At 41.1% G+C, this 24116-nt stretch overlaps 1 protein-coding gene across 4 annotated transcripts in view; it reads left to right on the top strand.

The window, feature by feature from the left end:
• The first annotated feature begins 423 nt into the window (after window positions 1-423).
• The window catches only part of bbs2 (Bardet-Biedl syndrome 2), a 73234-nt gene continuing 49541 nt past the window's right edge, over window positions 424-24116 (top strand). For 2 of the 4 annotated variants that reach the window (XM_080187200.1, XM_080187197.1), the window contains exons 1-3: window positions 424-588; window positions 11854-11979; window positions 21883-22110. In XM_080187200.1, the coding sequence (XP_080043326.1) occupies window positions 11863-11979; window positions 21883-22110 (345 nt within the window). In that variant the 5' untranslated portion in view covers window positions 424-588; window positions 11854-11862. Of the gene's footprint in view, window positions 589-3437; window positions 3476-11853; window positions 11980-21882; window positions 22111-24116 lie in introns of those variants that run through there. The other 2 variants (XM_080187199.1, XM_080187198.1) reach the window with 2 other exon arrangements.

Below are 24116 nucleotides of genomic sequence, written 5' to 3'. Positions count from 1 at the left end.
GGATCAAATAGGACACAACTTTCTGCCAATAGGAGATTTGAGGCTTAGGGACATGGTCTAAAGTAAAATTGAGTAAAACTAAGAAACATTCGCACGAATTTTGGCTGATAGAAGTTTGCAATTCTCCAGCAAATGGTATTTTGAATTCTTCTAGATGATTTTTTTGCAAATCTGAGACTTATAGTTCTTAAATGAGTGAATTAAGCGAGATGGAGCGAAGTACATCAGAAAAATGATCTGATTGCACAGGATGGAGAAATTAAATGGTCTATTTCTCTTCCAGGGTTCTTTTTGTAGCATATTTGCAGGAGAACGAGTTGGTTTTATGCTGCTAATGCAATAAATGCTGGCCTCTGCTTTAGAACCTGGCGAAGGTGTTACTGCAAGCTCGGAATCTGGCAGCTGTTGCTATAGGCTCCGCCCCTGGGGTCACGGTTTGACGTCATTGGTTAGCAACAGAGGGACGCTGAGAGAGAAATCCAGGGCGGGGAGAACGGGGCCGAGAGAGAAATCTAGGCCCGACAGAGAGAAATCCAGGCCGGGGAGAGCGGCGCCGAGAGAGAGAGAAATCCAGGCCGCCGAGTAAAGGTAAACAGATGGGGTGAGGGGGATGAAGGCGATAAACCTGGGTTTACTGACCGGGCGAGGGCTGTTGATGCTGTGGGTGCCAGTGTTCAGGGGGCACTCGAATTGCTGGAAATAGAGCGATTCGTGGAGAGATCCCCTGCTGGGATAATCCATCGGGATAGATCTAAGAACATATGAAATAGGAGCAGGAGTAGGCCATGTAGCCCCTCGAGCCTGCTCCGCCATTCAATAAGATCATGGCTGATCTGTTAGTGGTTCAGTTCCACTTATCTGACTGGTCCCCATAACCCTTATTTTCCTTATTGATCAGAAATCTATCTATCTGTGACTTAAACATATTTAATGAGGTGGCTTCCACCGCTTCAATGGGCAGAGAATTCCAAAGATTCACCACCCTCAGACAAGTTCCTCCTCAACTCTGTTTTAAATTGACTCCCCCTTATTTTGAGGCTGTGCCCTGTAGTTCTTGTTTCCATTCTGAGTGGAAATAATCTCTCTGCCTCTATCCTGTCTAGCTCCTTCATTATCATATACGTCTCTATAAGATCTTCCCTCAGCCTTTTAAACTCCCACGAGTACAGGCCCAATCTACTCAATCTCTCCTCATAAGCTAATCCCCTCATCTCCGGTATCAAACTGGTGAACCTTCTCTGCACTCCCTCCAAGGCCAATATATCCTTTCACAAATAAGGGGACCAAAATTGCACACAATACTCTAATTGTGGCCTCACCAGTACCTTGTACAATTGCAGCAAGCCCTCCCTGCTTTTATACCCCGTCCCCCTCGCGATAAAGGCCAACATTCCATTTGCCTTCTTGATCACCTGCTGCATCTGCAAACTGAGTTTTTGCGATGCATGCACAAGGACCCCCGGGTCCCTCTGCGCAGTAGCATGTTGTAATTTTTCACCATTTAAATAATAGTCCATTTTACTATTATTCCTTCCAAAGTGGATAACCTCACACCTGCCAACATTATACTCCATCTGCCAGGTCCTCGCCCACTCACTTAGCCTATCCAAATCTCTCTGCAGACTTTCCGTGTTCTCCACGCAATTCACTTTCCAAGATCTTGTGCCAGCATTAAGAAGAGGAGGCTGGCTAGAGTGAATGTCGGACCCTTGGAAGATGAGAGGGGGGATTTAGCGGTGGGCGATGAGGAAATGGCTGAGGCTTTAAATAAGTTTTTTGCCTCGGTCTTCACAGAGGACACGAATGGTTTGCCGGATATTAAAGATAGAAGGATAGTAGGAGTTGAGGGCCTGAATGCGATTACTATCACTAGAGAGGTAGCGCTGGATAGACTAAAGGGATTGAAGGTGGACAAGTCTCCAGGACCGGATGGAATGCATCCCAGGGCTCTGAAAGAAATGGCAGAGGTGATAGTGGATGCCTTTATCAAAATTCGCTGGACTCCGGGGAAGTGCCGGAAGATTGGAAAACGGCTAATGTTACGCCGCTGTTTAAAAAAGGTGGCAGACAAAAGGCAGGGAATTATAGGCTGGTTAGTTTAACGTCTGTAGTTGGAAAAATGCTTGAATCCATCATCAAAGAAGAAATAGTGAGGCACCTAGAAAAGAATGGTTTGATCAAGCAGACGCAGCATGGATTCATTAAGGGGAAGTAATGTTTGATGAATTTATTGGATTTCTGTGAGCATGTGACTAGTGCGGTAGACAGAGGGGAACCGGTGGATGTGGTGTTTTTAGATTTCCAAAAGGCGTTTGATAAGGTGCCTCACAAAAGGTTGCTACAGAAGGTTAGGGTGCACTGAGTTGGGGGTAAGTTGTTAGCGTGTTTTGAGGATTGGCTGTCTAATAGGAAGCAGACAGTTGGTATCAATGTGTGCTTTTCTGGTTGGCGATTGGTGACTAGTGGAGTGCCGCAGGGATCGGTGCTGGGGCCTCAACTATTTACCATTTATATAGATGATCTGGAGGAGGGGGCTGAGTGTAGGATGACGAAATTTGCTGATGACACGAAGGTGAGTGGAAAAGCAAATTGCGTGGAGGGTGTGGTGGGTCTGCAGAGAGACCTGGATAGGCTGAGCGAGTGGGCAAGGACCTCGCGAAAAGCTGCAGCATGCTACGGTGCAGAGGGACCTGGGGGTCCTTGTGCACGAGTCACAAAAACCCAGTCTGCAGGTGCAGCAGGTGATCAAGAAGGCGAATGGAATGTTGGCCTTTATAGCAAGGGGGATAGAATATAAAAGCAGGGAGGTCTTGCTGCAACTGTACAGGGTACTGATGAGGCCGCAGCTGGAGTACTGTGTGCAGTTTTGGTCGCCGCACTTGCGGAAGGATATATTGGCCTTGGAGGGAGCGCAGAGAAGGTTCACTAGGCTGATACCGGAGATGAGGGGGCTGACCTATGAAGAGACACTAAGTAGACTGGGTCTATACTCGTTGGAGTTTAGAAGGATTAGGGGGGATCTTAGAGAGACATATAAGATAACGAAGGGGATGGATAGGGTAGAGGTAGAGAGATTCTTCCTGCTTAGAAAGGCTAGCAGGACTAGAGGACACAGCCTCAAGATAAGGGGGGGGCAGTTTAGATCAGAGTTGAGGAGGAACTTCTTCACTCAAAGGGTGGTGAATCTCTGGAATTCTCTGCCCGTTGAAGTGGCTCGCTGAATATATTTAAGTCACGGGTAGATAGGTTTCTGATGGACAGGGGAATTAAGGGCTATGGGGAGAGAGCGAGAAAGTGGAACTGATCCACTTCAGATCAGCCATGATCTTATTGAATGGCGGGGCAGGCTTGAAGGGCTCGATGGCCTACTCCTGCTCCTATTTCTTATGTTCTTATTACTCGACTGACTGTTCTTTCAGACTTTGGTCACATTCCTAAAACGGTTGGTCGTGGTGGATATCGCAGTCACACAAATGTAGGAAAATATTTAAACTTGATAAGTAGTGTCAATAATATTTGCATACATGGAAATTGTGTTTCCCAGGGCAACCAGTAACAAAATACCTGAACCTATAAGCAATTAGAATCCTCCCCACGTTCTGCATTCAATATCAATGAGCAAATGTTCATTTGATTCTTTAAAATATCTCTTGTTAGACCCTAATTAAGAACATAAGAACATAAGAAATAGGAGCAGGAGTAGGCCATCTAGCCCCTCGAGCCTGCCCCGCCATTCAATAAGATCATGGCTGATCTGTCGTGGTTCAGTTCCACATACCCGCCCTTTCCCCATAACCCTTAATCCCCTTGCCTATCAAAAACCTATCAACCCGCGTCTTAAAAATATTGAGCGAGGCAGCCTCCACCATTTCAACAGGCAGAGAATTCCAGAGATTCACCACCCTTTGAGTGAAGAAGTTCCTCCTCAACTCCGTTCTAAACCGCCCCCCTTTATCCTGAGGCTGTGCCCTCTAGTCCTACTGTCTTTTCTGAGCGGGAAGAGCCACCCATCACCTTAACCCGTAATATTCTATACTAGTCTATGTACTAGTTCTTTTTCACAGCACAGAAAGAGGTCCTTCAGCTCATCATGGCTGTGCAAGCCATCAAACACCAATCTATTCTAATCCTGTTTCCCAGCACTTGGTTTGTAGCCTTGTGTGCCATGGCATTTCAGGTGCTCATCTAAATGCTTATTAAATGTTGTGAGGGTTCCTGTCTCTACCACTCTTTCAGATAATGAGTTCTAGATTCTAAGTCCCTTTAAATCTCCTGCTCCTTTCCTTGAATCTATGCTTTCTGGTCATTGACAGCACTGTGGCACCGTGGTTAGCTCTGCTGCCTCACAGCGCCAGGGACCCAGGTTCAATTCCCTGCTTGGGTGACTGTGAAGTCTGCATGCTCTCCTCGTGTTTGTGTGGCTTTCCTCCGGGTGCTCCAGTTTCCTCCCACAGTCTGAAAGACATGCTGGTTAGGTGCACTGACCACGCTAAATTCTCCCTCAGTGTACCCGAACAGGCACCGAAGTTTGGTGACTAGGGGTTTTCACAGTAACTTCATTGCAGGAAGCCTACTTGTGACACTAATAAATACATTTTAAAAACTTAGAAATAAACTTTTCCTGTTTAAAGTTTATGTTTCATATCTATATCCCACATAATTCTGTACATCTCCATGAGGATCCCATTCAGTCTTCTTCGCTCTAAAGAAAACAATCCCAGCCTTTCTTTATAGCTGAAGTACTCCAGCCCAGGCAGCCCCTGCTGAATCTCCTCTGCACTCTTTCTGACGCAAACGCTTCCTTCCTACGTGGCAAGCAGAATTGCATGTAATACTCTAGCTGCATCTTATATTTATGCCTCAGCTAATAAAGACAAACATCCCATGTGCTTTTTTAACCACCTTATCTGCTGCTTTGACGGATCTTTGAATTTGCATTCCAAGGTTCCTCTATGCTTCCTAGAGTCCTTGATGGGCCGAGTGCATTCATTGTGCATTGCCTTGCCTTGCCTTGTTAAATATCTCAAAATGCATCTTTTTTTTGTGTTAGATACCATTTGCCACTATTCTGTCCATCGGACTAGCCCATCTATACGATTGTGTAATTTGATTTTTCCCCTATTTACTACACCACCAATTTTTGTCATCTGCAAATTTACTGATCATACCTCACATTCACTTCTAAATCATTAATGTACACTACAAACAATAAGGGGCCCAATACCAATCCTTGCTGTACATAATTGGACACAGGCTTCCATGCACAAAATAACCTTCAACCATTACTCTCTACTTCCTGCCACTAAGCCAATTTTAGATCCAATTTGCCAAATAGCTCTGGATCCCATGAGCTTTTTTGATTGGTCTCCCATCTGGGATCTTGTCAAAAGTCATACTGAAATAGACTACATCAACTGAATTGCTCTCATCTACACATCTAATTACCCCCTCAAAAAATTAAGTCCAATTTGTCAATCATCTCTCTATGACAAAACCATACTGACTACGCTTGATTAATCATTGCCTTTTCAAGTGGAGACTAATTCTGCCCCTCAGAATTGTTTCCAATAATTTCCCTACCACGGTAGATTCACTGATCTGTAATTAACTGGTGTTTCCCTGCTTCTCTTGAATAATGATACCACATTAGCTGTCCTCGAGTCCTTTGGCTCCTCTCCTGTGACCAGAGGGGGTTTGAAAACTAACCTTGGAGCCTGTGCAATCTCCTCCCTTGCCTCACACAGCAGCCTAGTATACATATCATCTGGGCCTGGGGATTTATCCACTCTTAAATCTGTTAACACTTCCTCCCTCATAATACTAATCTGTTCAATTATATCACACTCCCCCTCGCTGCTTTCTGTACCTACCTTTCTATTTTGTCCTTCTCCATAGTGAACACAGGTGCAAAATACATACTTCAACTGTGTCTTTTAGCTTCACCCATAGATTGCCACTTTTGTCTCCAAATGGACCCTACTCTTTCCCTGGTTACCTTGTTGCCCTTAATATCCTTTTAAAAAATACCTTGGTATTTTTCTTTATTTTCTAGACTCCTCTGTTTTGAGCCCCCTTAATCTGCCATGACCTTCTTTTCTTTTCCCTTATCCAATGATATCTATTCCTTGACATCCAGGAATCTCTGGGTTTACTGCTCTTATCCTTTACAAGAACATGTTAACATTGTATTCGCTATTTGCGTTCATTTTTGAATGACTCCCACTGCTCTAATATAGATCTTCCTACAAGTAGCTTGTCCCAGTTAATTACCAATTAAAATTGGCCTTCATCCAATTCAGAAACGATATTTTTCCATCATTACCTTAAATCTTACCAAGTTACAGTTGCTATAATTGAAATGCTCCCCCCGACACCTCTAGAATTCATAGAATCCCTACAATGCAGAATGGGGCCGCTTGGCCCACAAGGCTGCACCAACTCTCCAAACAGGTCCTTTCCCAGACTCATCACTACTACACACACACACACACACACACACACACACACACACACACACACACACACCACCACCACCACCACACCCCCCCCCCCCCCCCCCGGTTTCCCGGTCCTATTCCCATAATCCCATGCATTTAACCTCCACACCTTTGTATACTAAGGGGCACTTTAGCACAACCAATCCACCTAACCTTCACATGGACTATGGGAGGAAACCAGAGCACCCAGAGGAAACCCATGCAGACATGGGGAGAATGTGTAAACTCCACAGTCACCCAAGGCTGGAATTGAATCTGGATCCCTGGCACTGAGAGGCAGCAATGCTCACCATTATATTACCATGCCACAGGTTGACCACCTGCCCAGCTTCATTCACAAAAATTGTGAAGTACTGCCCTTCACTTATAGGACTTTCCAAGTGCTGGGTCAAAAAGTTCTCCTGGATGCACTTCATCATAAGAATCATAAGAACTAAGAGTAGACAATTTAGCCCCTTGAGCCTGCTCCGCCATTTAATATGATCGTGGCTGATCTCATCTTGACCTCAACTCCATTTTCCTGCCCTTTCAGCAAAGCTCTCCACATCCTTACTAATTCAAAATCTATCCACCTCTTCCAATGGGATGGCACTGCCTCACAGCTCCAGGGACTTGCGTTTGATTCCCGGCTTGGGTGACTGTCTGTGCAGAGTCTGCATGTTTTCCTCGTGTCTGTGTGGGTTTCCTCCCACAATCCAAAAATCATGCTGGTTAGGTGCATTGGCTATGCTAAATTCTCCCTCAGTGTACCTGAACAGGTGCTGGAGTGTGGCAAGTAGGAGATTTTCGCAGCATATTCATTGCAGTGTTAATGCAAGCCCTACTTGTGACAGTAGTGAATAAACTTAAATATACTCAAAATCCTGACATCCACCACACGCTAGCATAGTAAATTCCACAGACTCATGACTCTTTGAGAGAAGTAATTTCTCCTCATCTTTGTTTTAAATCTGCCACCCCTTATCCTAAAACTATGACCTCCTGTTATAGATTGCCTTACAAAATCCTGGAGTTCCCTCCCTAATGACATTGTCGGTCAACTTATAGCATATGCACTGCAGCAATTCAGGAAAACCTGCTCATCACCACTTTCTCAAAGGCAACTAGGGATGAGCAATAAATGCCACCCATGACCCACAAATGAATAAAAAAAAGAGAAAACATCCTCCCTGTGTCTACTTGTCAATCCCCCCGATCATTTTACACACCCCAATGGGATTTTTCTCCTTCTAAACTCCAGGAAATGTAGATCTAAGCTGTCCAACCTCTCTTCGTAAGACAAATCCCTCCTCTTTGGGGTCAGTCTAGTGAACCTCTGAACCACCTCCAATGCAATCCCGTTTTCCCCCTCAAGTAAAGGGACCAAAACTATAGATAACATTCTACATGCAGTCTCACTAATGGTTTGTACGTGACAGCAAGAATTCAATACTTTTATATCCTATTACTTTAGCAATAAATGCCAAGATTCCATTTGCCTTCCTCATTACCTGCTGTTTCTCTCCATTTAGATAATTTGCCTTTGTATTTTTCCGACCGGAAAATAACCTCACACTTATTCACTTTAAACTCCATCTGCCAAATTTTCCCTATTCGTTTAACCTATCTATATCCATTTGTAAATTTCTTATTTCATTATTGCAACTTATCCCACCTATTTTAGTGTCATCTGCAAATTTGGCTATGACCTGCTATCCCTGCATCCAAATCATGATTATCGCTTTTAAATAGTTAGGGCCCAAACTCTGTGGTATCCCAGTCACATCTTATCAACCTGAAAAAGATCCATTTATCCCCACTCTTTGCTGGTTAGTCAATCCTCTATGCAAACAGATAAATTATCCTTAATCCCATGCAAATCTTTTGTGTGGCACCTTATCAAGTGCCTTCTTGAAGTCCAAATATACTACTACAGAATCCCCGTTATTCACCTTGCTTGTTTCATCTCAAAAAACTCAGGCAAATTATCAAACGTGATTTACGTTTCATAAAACCATGCTGACTCTGATGGATTACATTTTGACTTTCTAAATGTCCTGTTATTACATCCTTTATAATGGATTGTAACAATTTCCGAATGACAATGTTAAACTAATTTTTTAAATGAAAATTTTCCAACATTTTGCCTCCTTCCCTTTTTGAATAAGGATGTTATATTAGCATTGTTTCAATTCACTGGAACCATTCCCTCATCCAGAGAATTTTGAAATATTGTAACCAATGGATCCACTAACTCCAACGCCACTTCCTTTAAAACCCAAGGATAAAGGTCATTAGGCCCGGGGACTTGTCGGCCTTCAGACCCAGCAGTTTGCTCAGTTAGTAATGATGATAGTTCTGAGTTTTTATAACCTCTGCATTTTCTGTTACAATTGGGATGGTACTCATGTCTTTCACAATGAAAACTGAGGCAAAATATTGATTTAGTGTATCATCCATTTCTGCATTCCCTACTATTTAAGTCCCCAGCCTCATCTTCTGAGGGACCAACATTTACTTTAGCCACTCTCTTCCTCTTTACGTACTAATAAAAGCTTTTGCTGTCTGCTTTTATATTTTGTGCGAGTTTTCTTTCATAATTTACCTTTGCTCTTTTTAATTATACTTATAGAAGCTTTTGCTGTCCAACTTTATAAAATCCCTACAGTGCAGAAGAGGCCATTCAGCCCATCAAATCTGCACTGACTCTTTTGCAGAGTATCTTACCCAAGTCTTCGTCCACACCCTATCTCTAATCCCAAGGCTAATTCTATCTTTCACACCTTTAGACACCAAGGGGCAGTTTTTGCATGTCCAATCCACCTAACCTGCACATTGTTTGTTCTATTTTACCCGCATAATTTACCCTTGCTCTATTATTGCTTTTTTAGTGATCCTTTGTTGATCTTTAAAAGCTTCCCAATTTTCCAGTGTGCCACTGGCTTTTGCAATGCAATATGCTTGAGTTTTTGTTTTTATGTTATTCTTAATTTCCTTGCTTAGCCATGGAAGTCTTTCCCCTCACTTTTACCAACTTTCCTCCTCTCTGGAATATATTTTAGTTCAGAGGACTTGAATATCTCCTTAAATATCTGCCACTGTTCATCAGTTGTCCTACCTTTTAGTCTTCCTGCCCAGTCCACTAGGGCCAAAACTGTCCTCAAAGATGATGAATGGGATGGATAGGATAGAGGTGGAGAGACTCTTCCCACTCAGAAAGGGTAGTAGGACTAGGGGGCACAGCCTCAAGATAAAGGGGGGGCGGTTTAGAACGGAGTTGAGGAGGAACTTCTTCACTCAAAGGGTGGTGAATCTCTGGAATTCTCTGCCTGTTGAAGTGGTGGAGGCTACCTCGCTAAATATTTTTAAGACGCGGGTTGATGGGTTTTTGATAAGAGAGGGGATTAAGGGTTATGGGGAGAGGGCGGGAATGTGGAACTGAGCCACGACAGATCAGCCATGATCTTATTGAATGGCAGGGCAGGCTCAAAGGGCTAGATGGCCTACTCCTGCTCCTATTTCTTATGTTCTTATGTATTTTCCTTTGCTTAACTCCAGAATGCTGGTGTTGGACTCCAGTTTCTTGCCCTGAAATTGAATTTGAAATTCTAGCTTGCTAATGATCACTCTTCCCTAGAGGATCCTTAACTGTGAAATCATTTAGTAACCCTAATTCATTATATAATACCAGATCTAGAATAGTCTGCTCTCTAGCTGTTCCACAATATATTGCTCCAAAAAACAATCTCTATTACATTCAATAAACTCTCCCTCAAGGCTACCACTGCCAATTTGATTATTCCAGTCAATATGCATGTTAAAATCACCCATGATTATTGCTGTACTTTTTTTACAAGTCCTCAATATTTCTTGGTTTATGACCTAGTGTGGACTACCATTTGGGGACCTATAGAAAGGGACTTCTTTCCCTTGCTATTTATTATTTCTACTCAGTTAAATTCTACATCTTAGACTCCAGTACCTATATAATTTCTCATTACAGGACTGATCTCTTCCTAAACTAACAAAGTTACACCACCTCCTTTTTCTTCCTTCCCATCCTTCCAAAGTACTGAGTACCCTTGAACCTTCAATTCCCAAACCTGGTTTCCCTGCAACCACATTTCAGTAATCGCCACTAAATCATACCCACTTCAAAATCATGTTAAGCTTCCTGCCCCCACTAAGCTTTTCACATGCTGTCCATCCCAGTTAATATTGGGGAAGTGGAAATCTCATACTATTATTACCCTATTATTTTTACATTTCTCAGATTTATCTACATATCTGCTGTTCTATCTCTCCCTGCAATGTGATTGTCCCCTTTTTTTTCAGTTCCACCCAAATGGCCTCAATTGAAGAGCCTGTTAAGATATCATCCCTCCTCACTGCAGTAAAACATAGAACACTGCAGCACAAACAGGCCCTTTGGTCCACAAGTTGTGCTGATCATATCCTGACCTACCAGACCTATCTATAACCCTCAATCCCATTAAATCCCATGTAGTCGTCCAGAAGTCTCTTAAAAGACCCCAACGAGTTTGCCTCCACCACCACCACCGATGGCAGCTGATTCCACTCACTCACCACTCAGTAGTTGACTCCTTGATCAATATTGGAACACCACCACCTCTTTTACTGCCCCTTGTCTCACCTGAAGGTTCTATACCCTGAAATATTGAGCTGCCAGTCCTGCCCCTCTCTCAACCATGTTTCTATCATAGCAATAATATAATTTGTGTTCATCCCATGTGGTAATCAACACCCTCAGTTCATCAGCCTTACCTGTAGGACTCCTTGCATTAAAATAAATGCCATTCAGCTGTACCATATTCCCTTTTGCCTTAACATATCTTTCTTTGCACTGCCTTCCAGACTGACTTGTTTTTTTCCTTCTCTATTTAGTTGTGCATCACCCCTAACTGTACCTTCATACAGTGACCTATCCCCCTACCAAATTAGTTCAAAACTCCTGCCCTCAACAGCACTAACAAACTTCCCTGCAAGGATGTTGGTTCCATTCCAGTACTAAACTATATACGAGTTCCTGTTATATTCCTTCAGCTCAACCACTTGTCTTTCTTTGCATTTAACCAGTGGTGATATAAACTGAAAATATAATGAGAATCTATTGAATAGAGTAATTAATAAATAAATGGATCAATAGTGTAAAGCCTAAGTTTTGGTTCTACATCTTCTGGTATGATCAATAGGCCCCTGACTTGTTCCCCACATTTTTGATGTTATTAGGTAATGATTTTGCTATTCTCTGGCAAAAATGTATCTTGCTTCCCTAAACACCTAATTTGCAAATGTATTTTATGATTTAATTATTTTGTTTGTTATTATCATTGCTTTATCTAATTTGTATCTGCAGGCGGCAGCCATGCTTGTCCCGGTTTTCACTCTCAAGTTAAACCACAGAATTAACCCCCGAATGGTGACTGTGGGGAAATACGATGGCACACACCCCTGTCTAACTGCTGCTACCCAGGCTGGAAAGGTATGGCAGTACAGTCAAAGTATTGTTACTGTGAGGCTGTAATTATCAAATGGGACACAGAATCTATAACAGTCAACTGTAGTTGAATTACATGTCTTAGCTTCGAATGAAGACATATGGTGCTGTAACTACCAGCTAGGGCATTATTTTGCAAATAAGACAGCACACAACCTTGTTTAATCATTGCTGCTGTAATGCAACATCTCGAGCTATCAGGGTTGGTAACTGTTCACTTGGGGCTATAACTATTGATACGAGCACTAAATGAGGGCCTGTAACTACAAGTAGGGACACCAACTAAAGAGTTGTAGGTTTCAGCATAGGTATTAGCAATGCCATAAAAAAGAGAGGGAGCTATCAACAATCACAGCTTGCATTCATATTTGATTCTTCAATGTAGAATTTCCCAGGCACGTTGCAGAAGCATTAGAAAAATAACACAAATGACAAGCCAATGAAGGAGAAATTGGGAGGGTGATCAGTTGAAGAAGTGAGTTTTAAGGAAGTCTAAAAGGAGCAGAAGGATTTAAAGAAGTATTTACAGTGTGGGGCCTAGAGAGTCAAAGACATAGATATCAGTTACAAAGCGTTTGGGGTGCAAAGGGAACAGAGATGCACAAGGGAACAGTGGCAGAGGAATAAGTGGGGAGTTGATTATGGGGCTGACGGAGGTTTTTCAAAATAAAATTTATTTATTAGTCACGAGTAGGCTTACATTAACACTGCAACTAAAATCCCCTAGTTGCCACACTCTGGAGCCTATTCGGTTAAACAGAGGGGGAATTTAGCATGGCCAGTACACCTCACCAGCATGTCTTTTGGACTGTGGGAGGAAACTGGAACACCCATGCAGACATGGGGAAAACATGCAGACTCCACAGACAGTGATCCAAGCCAGGAAAAGAACCTAAGTCCCTGGAGCTGTGAGGCAGCAGTGCTAACCACTGTGCCACCATGCCACAGAAATAGAGAAAAGATGAGGCGATATTAAGAATTTAAACACAAAAATTAGATTTTTATATTTTGAGACATTTGGAGACAGGTAGTCAGCAAGCAAGGGATGAACATTAAGTGGAACCTGTTGTGGAGTGTAAGTTTATAGAGTATGTAGGATGGGACACTGGCCAGTAGAGCTTTGGAATACTCAGGTCTGCAGATGTCAAAAGCATGGATAAAGCATCAGATGGACTAAATCAAGAGCCAAAGTAGAGATGAAAGTTGGTAGTCTTTATGATGGAAAGGATATTAAATCAGAACCTCAACTCAGCATTAAAAATATAGTAGATGTAAAAATAGAATCAGATTTGGTACAACACAGAAGGAGGCCATGTGGCCCTGTGTCTGCCAGATGCTACTTCCACTCATTTGCCTTTTCCCCATAACCCTGCATTTTATTTCCCATTTAGTTAATTGTCCAATTCTCATGTTAAAGCATGCTTGAATATACCTGCACCACACTTGCAGGCAGTGCATTCCAGATTCTAACCACTCAGTACGTAAAACGTATTTTTCCTCGTGTCACCATTGCTTCTTTTGCTAATCATCTCAAATTGTGCCCTCTGGTTCTTGATCCTTCTACCTATGGGAACAGAATCTCCCTTTCTACTCTGTCCAGACTTCTTGTGATTTTGAACATCTCTATCAAATCTCCTGTTAATCTCTTTTCTGAGAAGAACCACCCAAGCTTCTCTTACCTGCCCACGTTACTGAAACCATTCTTATGAACCTTTACTGCTTTCCTCGCTAATGTCTTCACATCCTTTCACTCAGCCAGAGATATTGACCACAATAGGAATAGAATTGCTGGCAAAGGTGCAGGATTTGTTACAGGGACCAGAAATAATGGCAGCAATCTTATCAATGGCTATCTGGGAGGAAATTGTTGTTCAACCTCGACTGGATGTTGGGTAAGCATTTTGACTCGGGCTGTGGAGGGTTCAAGAGAACAGAGGAAATACTGTTGAGGTATGTACAGAAACTGACTTCCTGTCTATGCATGGCGTTTTCAAGGGGAAGCATGTACATTAGGGAACCAAACCAAAGATGGGTCTTTAAAGGACTCCAGAATGAATACTGCAAAGGCTAAAAGAGGAACCATTGCTATAGTTACTCTAGCTGTGATCAGGTTGGAGTCAAGCAAGGGCAATTCAAAGAAGCTTGTAAGGTGTTCAGACCTAACGGATTGAAATTCCACTGAGTTGGTCAATGGCGGAGACATTGGAAAAATATGGTACAGTCATTTGAGTTAAAGCTGCAGAGGTTAAGGAACTCTAAACGCCATGATCACGGTGACAGAGAATGTAATTTGTGACTTTCATTTGAACTATTTTAGTCTGTCAGCAGGGAAGGACGCCTGATTAAAGACATTAAAATTGATTTGCAGGGAAGATGGACCTGGATTTTGGAGATGACAACACATTCAGCTACTTGAAGAAAGGGAGATTAGAGATGTGACAGTACTAAGAAATACTTACAATGTCATCCAGCACACTGACTAAGAGAGGAAGGTCAGCATTTTAGTTCAGAATCCACGGCCTGGCCCACTTTTACCACCCCCAACTCTGAACCCTCCCATTCTGACTTCTCGAACATCCCTGATTTTATCACTTCGCTCTTTGGGGACTGTGCCTTCAGTTTTAATTTCTAGAATTTCCTCCCTATATCTCTCCATCTCATTTCCCTACTTTCAGATACTCCTTAAAACCTACCCTTTTGACCAAGCTTTTGGTCATTAGTTCTGGTATCTCACTATGCAGGTTGATATTGTGTTTAGTTTTAAAATGCCTCTATGAAGTGCCCTGCATTGTTTCAATAAGTTAAAGGTGCTATACAAATATAAGTTGTTTAGTTGAAGCATGTCAGGGGTTCACAAAGTGGGCTTGGAGAGCTCTTGTAAAGAAATCAGAGAAAGTTTAGAGAAATACGTAGATAAGAAAAAGAACAGGATGTCGGGGTGGTATTCTGTTTGTTGAATTACTGGTAAACGTGAGGCAGTTGAATGGATACTCACAATTTTATTGTCAAAAAGTCAGAAGAAAAGCTATAAAGAAAAATATGATGGATTATGAGAGTAAACTGTCTCAGAATATAACAACAGATAGAAAAAGTTTCTACAAATATATAAAACGAAAAAGAGTGGCTGAAGTAAATAGTGATTCCTTAGAAGGGGAATCTAATAACTGGAAATGAGGAAATGGCTGAGGCATTTAACAAGTATTTTGTGTTGGTCTTCACAGTGGAAGACACACATAACATGCCAAAAATTGATGATAAGAAAGCTATGGCAGGTGAGGACCTAGAAACTATCATTATCACGAAAGAGGTAGTGTTGGGCAAGTTAATGGGGCTAAAGGTCAACAGGTCTCCTCGCCCTGATGGACTGCATTCCAGGGTACTAAGAGAGATGGCAGGAGAAATAATAAATGCAGTAGTGATAATTTACCAAAATTTGCTGGACAGTGGACTGGTTCCTGCAGATTGGAAAACAGCAAATGTGATGCCACTGTTTAAAAAAAGCAGGTTGACAAAAGGCGGGTAACTGTAGGCCAGTTAGCTTAACTTCTGTAGTAGGGAAATGCTTGAATGTATCATCAAGGAAGAAATAATGAGACATCTGGATATAAATTGTCCCATTGGTAAGACGCAGCATGGGTTCATGAAGGGCAGATCATGTTTGACTAATTTGGTGGCGTTCTTTGAGAAGATTACATGTGCCGTGGACATTGGGGAGCCTGTGGATGTGGTGCATCTGGATTTCCAGAAGGCATTTGACAAGGTGCCGCACTAAAGGCTGCTGCATAAGATAAAGGTGCACAGTGTTACGGGTAATGTATTAGCATGGATAGAAGATTGGTTAAGAAACAGAAAGCAAAGACTGGGGGTAAATAGGTGTTTTTCAGGTTCGTGATCAGTGACTAGTGGTGTGCTTCAGGGATCAGTGTTGGGACCACAATTGTTTACGATTTACGTAGAAGATTTGGAGTTGGGGACCAAGAATAGTGTGTCAAAATTCTCCAGGTGATACACAAATGCTTGGCAGAGCAAAGTGTGCAGAAGATGTTGAAAGTCTGCAAAGGGATATAGATAGACTAAGTGAGTGGGTGAGGGTCTGGTAGATGGAGTACAATATTTGTAAATGTGAGGTGATCCATTTTGGTAGGAATAACAACAAAATGGACTATTATTTAATGGTAAAAAATTACAGCATGCTGCTGTGCAGAGAAACCTGGGTGTCCTTGTGCAGGAATCACAAAAAGTTGGTTTGCGTATGCAACAGATAATTAAGTCGATAAATGGAATTTTGTCCTTCATTGCTAGAGGGCTGGAGTTTGAAAACAGCAAGGTTATGTTGCAATTGCATAAGGCCACACATGCAGTGCTGTGTATAGTTTTGGTCTTCTCACTTGAGGAAGGATATACTGGCACTGGAGGTGGTGCAGTGGAGATTCACTAGGTTGATTCTGGAGTTGAGAGGCTTATGAAGAGAGTCTGAATAGACTGGGGATATACCCATTGGAATTCAGAAGAATGAGAGGCGATCTTATAGAAACACACAAGATTAGGAAGGGAATAGATAAGATAGAAGCAGGGAAGTTGTTTCCACTGGCAGGTGAAACTAGAACTAGGGGGCACTGCCTCAAAATAAGGGGGAGCAGATTTAGAATTGAGTTGAGGAGGAACTTCTTCACACAGAGTTGTGAACCTATGGAATTCACTGCCCAGTGAAGCAATTGAGGCTACGTCATTGAAAGTTTTTACTGCAAGGATAGGTAAAGTTTTGAACACCAAAGGAATTAAGGGATATAGAGAGCAGGTGGAAGTGGAGCTAATCCACAAAAAAATCAGCCATGATCTTATTGAGTGGCAGAGCAGGCTCGAGGGGCCAGATGGCCTATTCTTGCTCCTAGTTCTAATGTTCTTACATTTAGAAGTTTGAAAGGTGTTCAGACCTGTCTGAGGTGAGGATAGATAGGTGGGGAAGATGGGTTTAAGGGGATGGCTGGTAGGATTATCCTGCACGCGCTGCCCTCCCCCCCCACCCCCCAAATTTGGAGGACATTACAGAGATGGTTACTGACAGAGTCCAAAGGAGTGAATGGGATGGGATGAAATAGAAATTAGTAAGGTAACCCCTCGTGGGTGTGATAGTTGGAAGGGCTGATGACAGAGAAGGATGGAATTGCTACTTATAAAGAGGCAGAAGTTGATACCTTGATGAAATCCATTAGAGAATGCCAAAGGAGGCAGACAGCATTGTCACGGACCTCATTATGGCAGATTCAAGCCTGTAAGCGTTGAAAACCAGAGGAGTAGCGATGGGTGAAGTAGAGATTGTGAAGACAGAATTATCCAAGAGGGGAGAAATGAAAGATGGCAGTCAAGACAGGATGATAAGTAGGGAAAAACAGGAAACAGGCCCAAGAACAAGAAAAATAAGATAAAAGTAATCTTCTCATATCCAGAGTAAGCTCTCGTTTGCAATATATGGGCGTAACAGAAGATAAGAATGACATACCTTGGTCATAAGTAATCTTTACTCTTACTCCTGGTACTTTGCATCAGTGACAACATTGAATGACAGGCTCTGACTATCGCAGAAAACACCAAATGAGAAGCAGGTACCAATCAGGGAGGACACTGGGGTGAAGAGTGGTAACTATTGGGAAAGACACTGGATGAAAAGAAATTGCTATCTGAGGAGACGTGACTATCCGGAAAGGCTGAGTAGCTGTAACTATAGAGGAAGAGGGTGGAGTTTACAAAGAGAGGAGCTGTAACTGTCAGGAAGAGACTGAGTCGCTGGGCATTGGCTCGTGCAGTATAACTACCAATGCAGATATTGAACGCTGTTGGGTAAATATTTCTCCCTGTAACATGTGGATGTTAAAAACTGAGTGCCTCATTTTATTGCTGTTAAAACACAAACTTGTTTTATTTTCAGCAACAGGGTATAATTTCCACCAGTCACAATTTAATCAACAAATTAATTCTGATCAAAAGCATAGGATTTTATAATTATTCTTGTTGGCCATCATCATGTATGTTGTATTGAAATTCTGCAGTATGGATGTGCTGTATGTGTGTGAGAAGGGGAAGTGAATGAGTGCAGAAATATAGAGTTTAGTAATGAAAAGCAAAATACCCACCATGACCTTAAAGAGGCTTCCAACTTGGTCATTCTGCATCCACACTCTTGCTTCTCTAATGTTGATAGTCCTCTCCCCATCAGGAATGAATGGTTATTACTTCTGAGTCTTTTACTGACCTGGCGGGGATGAAACCATGATCAGACAGCGGAAGAAGTTAGCCCATTCAACTTGGGATGTGGTGATGTACGTGATCATAGTTTGCCAAGCTAGTGTAGAGTAAAGGATCAGGGTAGTCGATGAGGTTAAATCGAGGCTTTACCTGATGCAATTTTTCAAAGCCACCTCGATCTTTTGGCTAAAATGAAACATTAGATCAAGCCCGGGAAGGGATGCCATATCCTGTCAGCTTGGATCTTGTTTGTCCCTCATGTGGGGACCATGATTGGACTTGATTTAAATTGGCTTTTTTGATTAGGATTAAAGCACCAAAAAAAGAAAATCACTTCCTGGTCTTTTGGCTAAGATCAAGCTTTGGATCAAGCCCAAAATCAGGTGCATAGCCTTATCAGCTTGGATCTGGTATGCCTCTCTTGTGGGGACCATGAATCAGAATCAATTTGAATTTTTTTTTGAGAAATCAAGGAGATGGCTTGCTTAGTCCAATTTGTTCATTGGCTTGGTAACTTTAAGAATGGAATAAAAAAAATTATGTTAGCAGCTTTAGTGACTTCCCTTCTATAAAATTGCCTGTTGTTGTGAGTGGCCATCTGCTGGTGGAAAGAGAATTGTAAGAAAATATGAGTACTTGCCAAGTGCTTAGGATGCAAGCCACCTTTGATTGATATGTAACATATGGCATTTTGGAAATTTGTTCTAATTTAGTACTTTGTACTTGTTACCTGCTAGATTTACTGGGCAGCACAAACAATACTTGATTATAAGCAGATTACATAATACCATAGTGCCTATTGACTTAGAAAAATTAACATTTGGCAAGCTTCATTATATTCTCCTTCAACAGTGCTGAATTTGCCATGAACCAAGTAAATTATCTTCACAAGATATATTACAAAAGATCTTCCTTATCAGAACCAGTCTACGCAAGGAAGAGGATCATTGTGCTTGTGCCAGCTCTTTGGTTTCTGTTCACTAGTCTGCTTTCTGCCAGTTAGCTAACTTTGAATCCATAGTTCCTTTTAATCCTTTCAGTTTTAATTTTGCTAACAAATTTGACATGTTACTTTGCAAATCCTTTTTGAAAGTCCACATGCACAACATCAATCTGAGTTGACTCCTTTTATTCAAAACGCATGATTAAGTTGGTCAAACACAATTTACTTCTAATAGCCTGTGCAGTCTTTCACTTATTAACACATATGTGGCACAGTGGTTAGCACTGCTATCTTACAGCACCAGGGACCCAGGTTCGATTCCCGACTTGGTCACTGTCTATATGGAGTTTGCATGTTTTCCCCATATGTGTATGGGTTTCTCCAGGTGCTCAGGTTTCCCCCCACAGTCTGAAAGACATGCTGGTTAGTTACATTAGTCATGCTAAGTTCTCCCTCACTGTACTTGAACAGGCACTGGAGTGTGGCGACTAAGGGATTTTCACAGTAACTTCATTGCAGTGTAGGTGTAAGGCCTACTTGTAATAGTAATAATATATTTTTAAAAAATTGCTCATTCATTTTGTCCTGAATAAATTCATTATCAATTATTATTTCTAAGAATTCTCCATCATCAACGTTAGGCTGACTAGTCTGTAGTTGTTGCATTTATTTTTCCCCCCTTCTAAAATGAGGATGTAATAAGAGACTTTGCAATTTCCTTTAGTAGCCTGGGATGCATCCCATCCTGATCTGGTGATGTTCCTATGCTTCAAAGACTGCCAGACTTTTAAATGCATATTTATATCCTTTGCAATATCATTGCTACCTTCTCTTTTACTGCTATGTTATCAGCACCCATTTCCCTAACAAAGAAATACATGCAAAATATTAATTCAGCTCCTCGACTGAAACTAAATCTTGACTTTGCAGTGTCTCTTTAAGACATTTAATAGGATCGTGTCTACAATGCATTAAGAATGCACCTAGGTGAAGCTTTTATCTGAGTGCTGATTAACTATATTCACTACCTTTCATTAGGTTAGTCACAAATGATTGAATAAATCAAATAAGTAATCAGATCACAGGTCAAGCATGATCTTGATGAATGGTGAAACAGGATCAAGGAGCTAAATCCCAAGACAGACTTATAGAGTCATAGAGGTTTACAGCATGGAAACAGGCCCTTCGGCCCAACTTTCTATGCCACCCAGTTTTTACCATTAAGCTAGTCCCAATTGCCTGCTTTTGGCTCGTATCCCCCCATACCAATCTTACTCATCTAACTATCTAAATGCTTTTTAAAGGATTAAATTGTACCCGTCTCTACCATTACCTCTGGCAGCTCGTTCCAGACACACTCAACCCTCTGGACACTTTTGTATCTCTCCCCTCTCACCTTAAACCTATGCCCTCTAATTTTAGACTCCCCGACCATTGGGAAAAGATGTTGACTATCTACCTAATCTATGCCCCTCATTATTTTATAGACATCAGTAAGATAATCCCTAAGTCTCCTATGCACCAGGGGAAAAAGTCCTAGTCTATCCAGCCTCCTCTTGTAACTCAAACCATTAAGTGCCTGTAGCATCCTAGTAAATCTTTTCTGCACTCTTTCTAATTTAATAATATCCTTTCTATAATAGGGTGACCAGAACTAAACAGTGTTCCAAGTGTGACCTTACCAATGTCTTGTACAATTTCTACAAGATGTCCCAACTCTTGCATTCAGTGTTCTGACCAATGAAACCAAGCATGCCAAATGCCTTCTTCACCACCTTGTCCACCTGTGACTCCACTTTTTAAAAGCTGTGAACAGTGAATCTGTACCATATTATTCCATAATTATTTATTCCATATACCTGCCTTTGTCTCATATTCCTTAATGGTTATTGGAAATGTGTTAATTTAAAATTAACAGTTGACCCAGCATGAACTGCTGTTTATAGAATAGAAAAGCTTAAATTGGATGATAACCAAAAAAGATATCAGATGGTCATGGATAGCACCCCATTTGACTTTTTCAGCCTATTGTAATGCATTTTATATTTCTTGTCACACTTGTACTGGCAGATTGAAAGCTTTGTTTCCTTGTTCCTCCCTCTTCCCCAATCCTGACATTTTAATGTAGCAATCCACTCCTTGCTAAGGAAGAAAGGCATTTCCCAATAGACAGAAAGTTCTGTAATCTAATTTCTCCTCTTTGGTTATGATGCCATTGCTCAATATTTTAAGTCTTGGACATAGCTGCCCTTGGTGATACATTGTTTAATCGTATTGCTACCACATTTTATCCAAACCCTTTGTATTGGTTTTTAATTGGAATTATTTAAAACAAATCACAATTGAATTATGATTTTGGTGCTAATGGTAACTGCTCCAGTTATCAATGAGATATGTTAGAAATGCAGATCACCTATAGTCAGTTGTGGAGAGGACTTCAAGAATAAATGTGAATAATATTTCACACATTCATATTTCTGTTATGCTGCAGAAATCCTAACATTAAACAGAATTGGAAATTGGTATTAATTTTATTCTAATATTTTTACACTTCAAATGCTTCAGCTACATTATTCCACAATGATATTGGAAAAATCTTAGATATTTGTATTTACAATTGTATTTAATCTGAAAACATAATTTTTTGTGCTATAAGCAGCATTGTTCACTGTGAATGGTAACTATTGATATGTTTGATTTAGGTTTTTATCCACAATCCCCATACCCGCAGGCAGCGCTTTGCCCCTAACCAGTTATTACAAGGTGGCCTGGATTCTGATACCTCCCTCCTGAACATAAACCAAAGTGTCAGCTGTCTAACTGCAGGAATACTAAATTCCAGAGATGGCCATGACACGTTGCTTGTAGGCACTCAGACTAACCTGCTGGCATATGATGTACATAACAACTCCGATGTCTTCTACAAAGAGGTAAGGTTTTAACTAATCACATTAAGTCATAGGGAGTATATTCAACATGCTTTAGGCAAAGCCTTATTTAAAGTTCCTGGATTTTTTGAACATTAGATAATGTTGAGCTCATTTTTGCCACTGGATGGTGCTGTAATATTGTGTTCAAAAGAAAATCTTTGCCCTGCCATATTGCCTAATCAGTCACTGTTCCTGATAACTTGAAAACTGACTACAACTCTGCCAACAAAGGTATCAGCATTACTTTTAAGCTCATCAATTTCTCAATGCCATATTTTTCCCATATTTGTTGGCTTTTTTTTGGATTCCTTTAAAGTATCTAAGCCACCAATAAGAATGCTACCTTGATCTGTGGTGGATATCAGATTCATTTGCATTTAAGATAGCCTCAACCTAGTGACAGCTTCAAACTGCTTTCTTAAACTCAACTTTTTCTCTTTCTTGACCTCTTTGATTACTTAATTATTCGTCAAGTTTCTTCCTGAGTTCTTTATCTGCCTCTGTTTCACCACTGCTAGAGATATGAAGAAGGAAACATAGTCAAATGCAACTCCTGAGGCATGACTACATGACTGCAGGGGTCTGAACTCACTTTAACATTTTAGTAAGCTTCCTAACTGTAGATTAAGATTCCAGCACGAATACACTTTTTTCATGACTGGATGTTGGTTTCAATATTCAGTGGTGAACAAAATTTACAATTAGGCTGACTATTTGCTAAGTCACAGAATTTTCTTCATTGCCATCATGGAAAATATGCAGATACAAATCAAGATTCACAATGTATTATAACCTCTGAGACCCAAAACAAGACATATTGTGTTCATATGTCTTCTCACTTTAACCTGCTTTTCTGCAATCTTTGCTGCAAGCCCTCAAATCCTATTATTGGCCATTTTCATCACTCCTTCGTTGTTTAGTTCTGTCTGACAAATTGACTGTTTAAAAAAAATTTGTTGGATCCTCTATCTCTAGACTCCAATAATACGATGATACCTATTCTAACATCCTAAAGGCATATGCCTCCACATATCATATATAACCTATCACATCTCTGAAAACTATCTTACTGCTAGCTTACTTTTCCTTTAGATTGGAAGTTTAAAAAAATGATAATCTGACACTTTTCAAAGTAATATTAGCTCTAACTCAAATCTATCAATCATCTTGGAAGTTCTGACATTAACTACAGTAACAGTATGACCATTCCACTCGTAAACTTATGTCTGTGTAATTTAGCTCTGCAACTCTGCTGTTAATATGTTTTCATTCTATTTTTGCCAGATGTCATCTTTAAAGCATTTGACTAAAACTGGCACCATGCATTTGCAATAAGTTATTCTCATATGGCTTACCAGCAATCCATTTTCATAGCTATATGATTTCCTATGAAGAAACTTCATTTGTGGATCAGTGGTAGCACTCTTATCCCTGAATCAAAAGGTTGCGGGTTCCAGTCCCACTCTAGAAACTTGGGTACAAAAATTTGAGGGAGTGCTGCACTGACAGAGTGCTATCTTTCAGATGAGATGAGATGTTAAACAGAGGTCCCATCCACCCTTTTGGGTGAATGTAGGAGATTCCTTCACAGGAAGGGAGTTCATTCTCGCGTCATGGCCAATACTTATCTCCTGATTAACTTCACTTAAAAGAAAAATCTCGTCATTTCACATTGCTTTTTGTGTGACCTTGCTGTGCATAAATTGTTTGTCAACTTATTACATTATAACATTGACGACACATCAGAAAGTACTTCATTGGCTACAAAGCATTTTGGGACATCCTAAAGTTGTGAAAGGTGCAATATAAATGCAGTTTTTCTTTTATCTGTTTGGTAGTTGTGATTTAATTTTTGGCTCTCCTCCTTTTCCTTAATTTGGAGTTCCTGACTCCTATTTTGTTCTTCAAATTTTGGTGACTACCTGCGTTTGTGATTCAATCCCATTCACTCTTGTGCTAATGATTCTATTTTACCTTTATCAACCTCTTTCAGATCATGGCCTTCT

The sequence above is a fragment of the Carcharhinus amblyrhynchos genome, chromosome 4, assembly GCF_965287045.1.
Source record: "Carcharhinus amblyrhynchos chromosome 4, sCarAmb.v2.hapA, whole genome shotgun sequence".
NCBI classification, from domain to species: Eukaryota; Metazoa; Chordata; class Chondrichthyes; order Carcharhiniformes; family Carcharhinidae; genus Carcharhinus; species Carcharhinus amblyrhynchos.
Note: the sequence above shows the minus strand (reverse complement) of the source record. Positions and strands in the feature narration are given on the sequence as shown.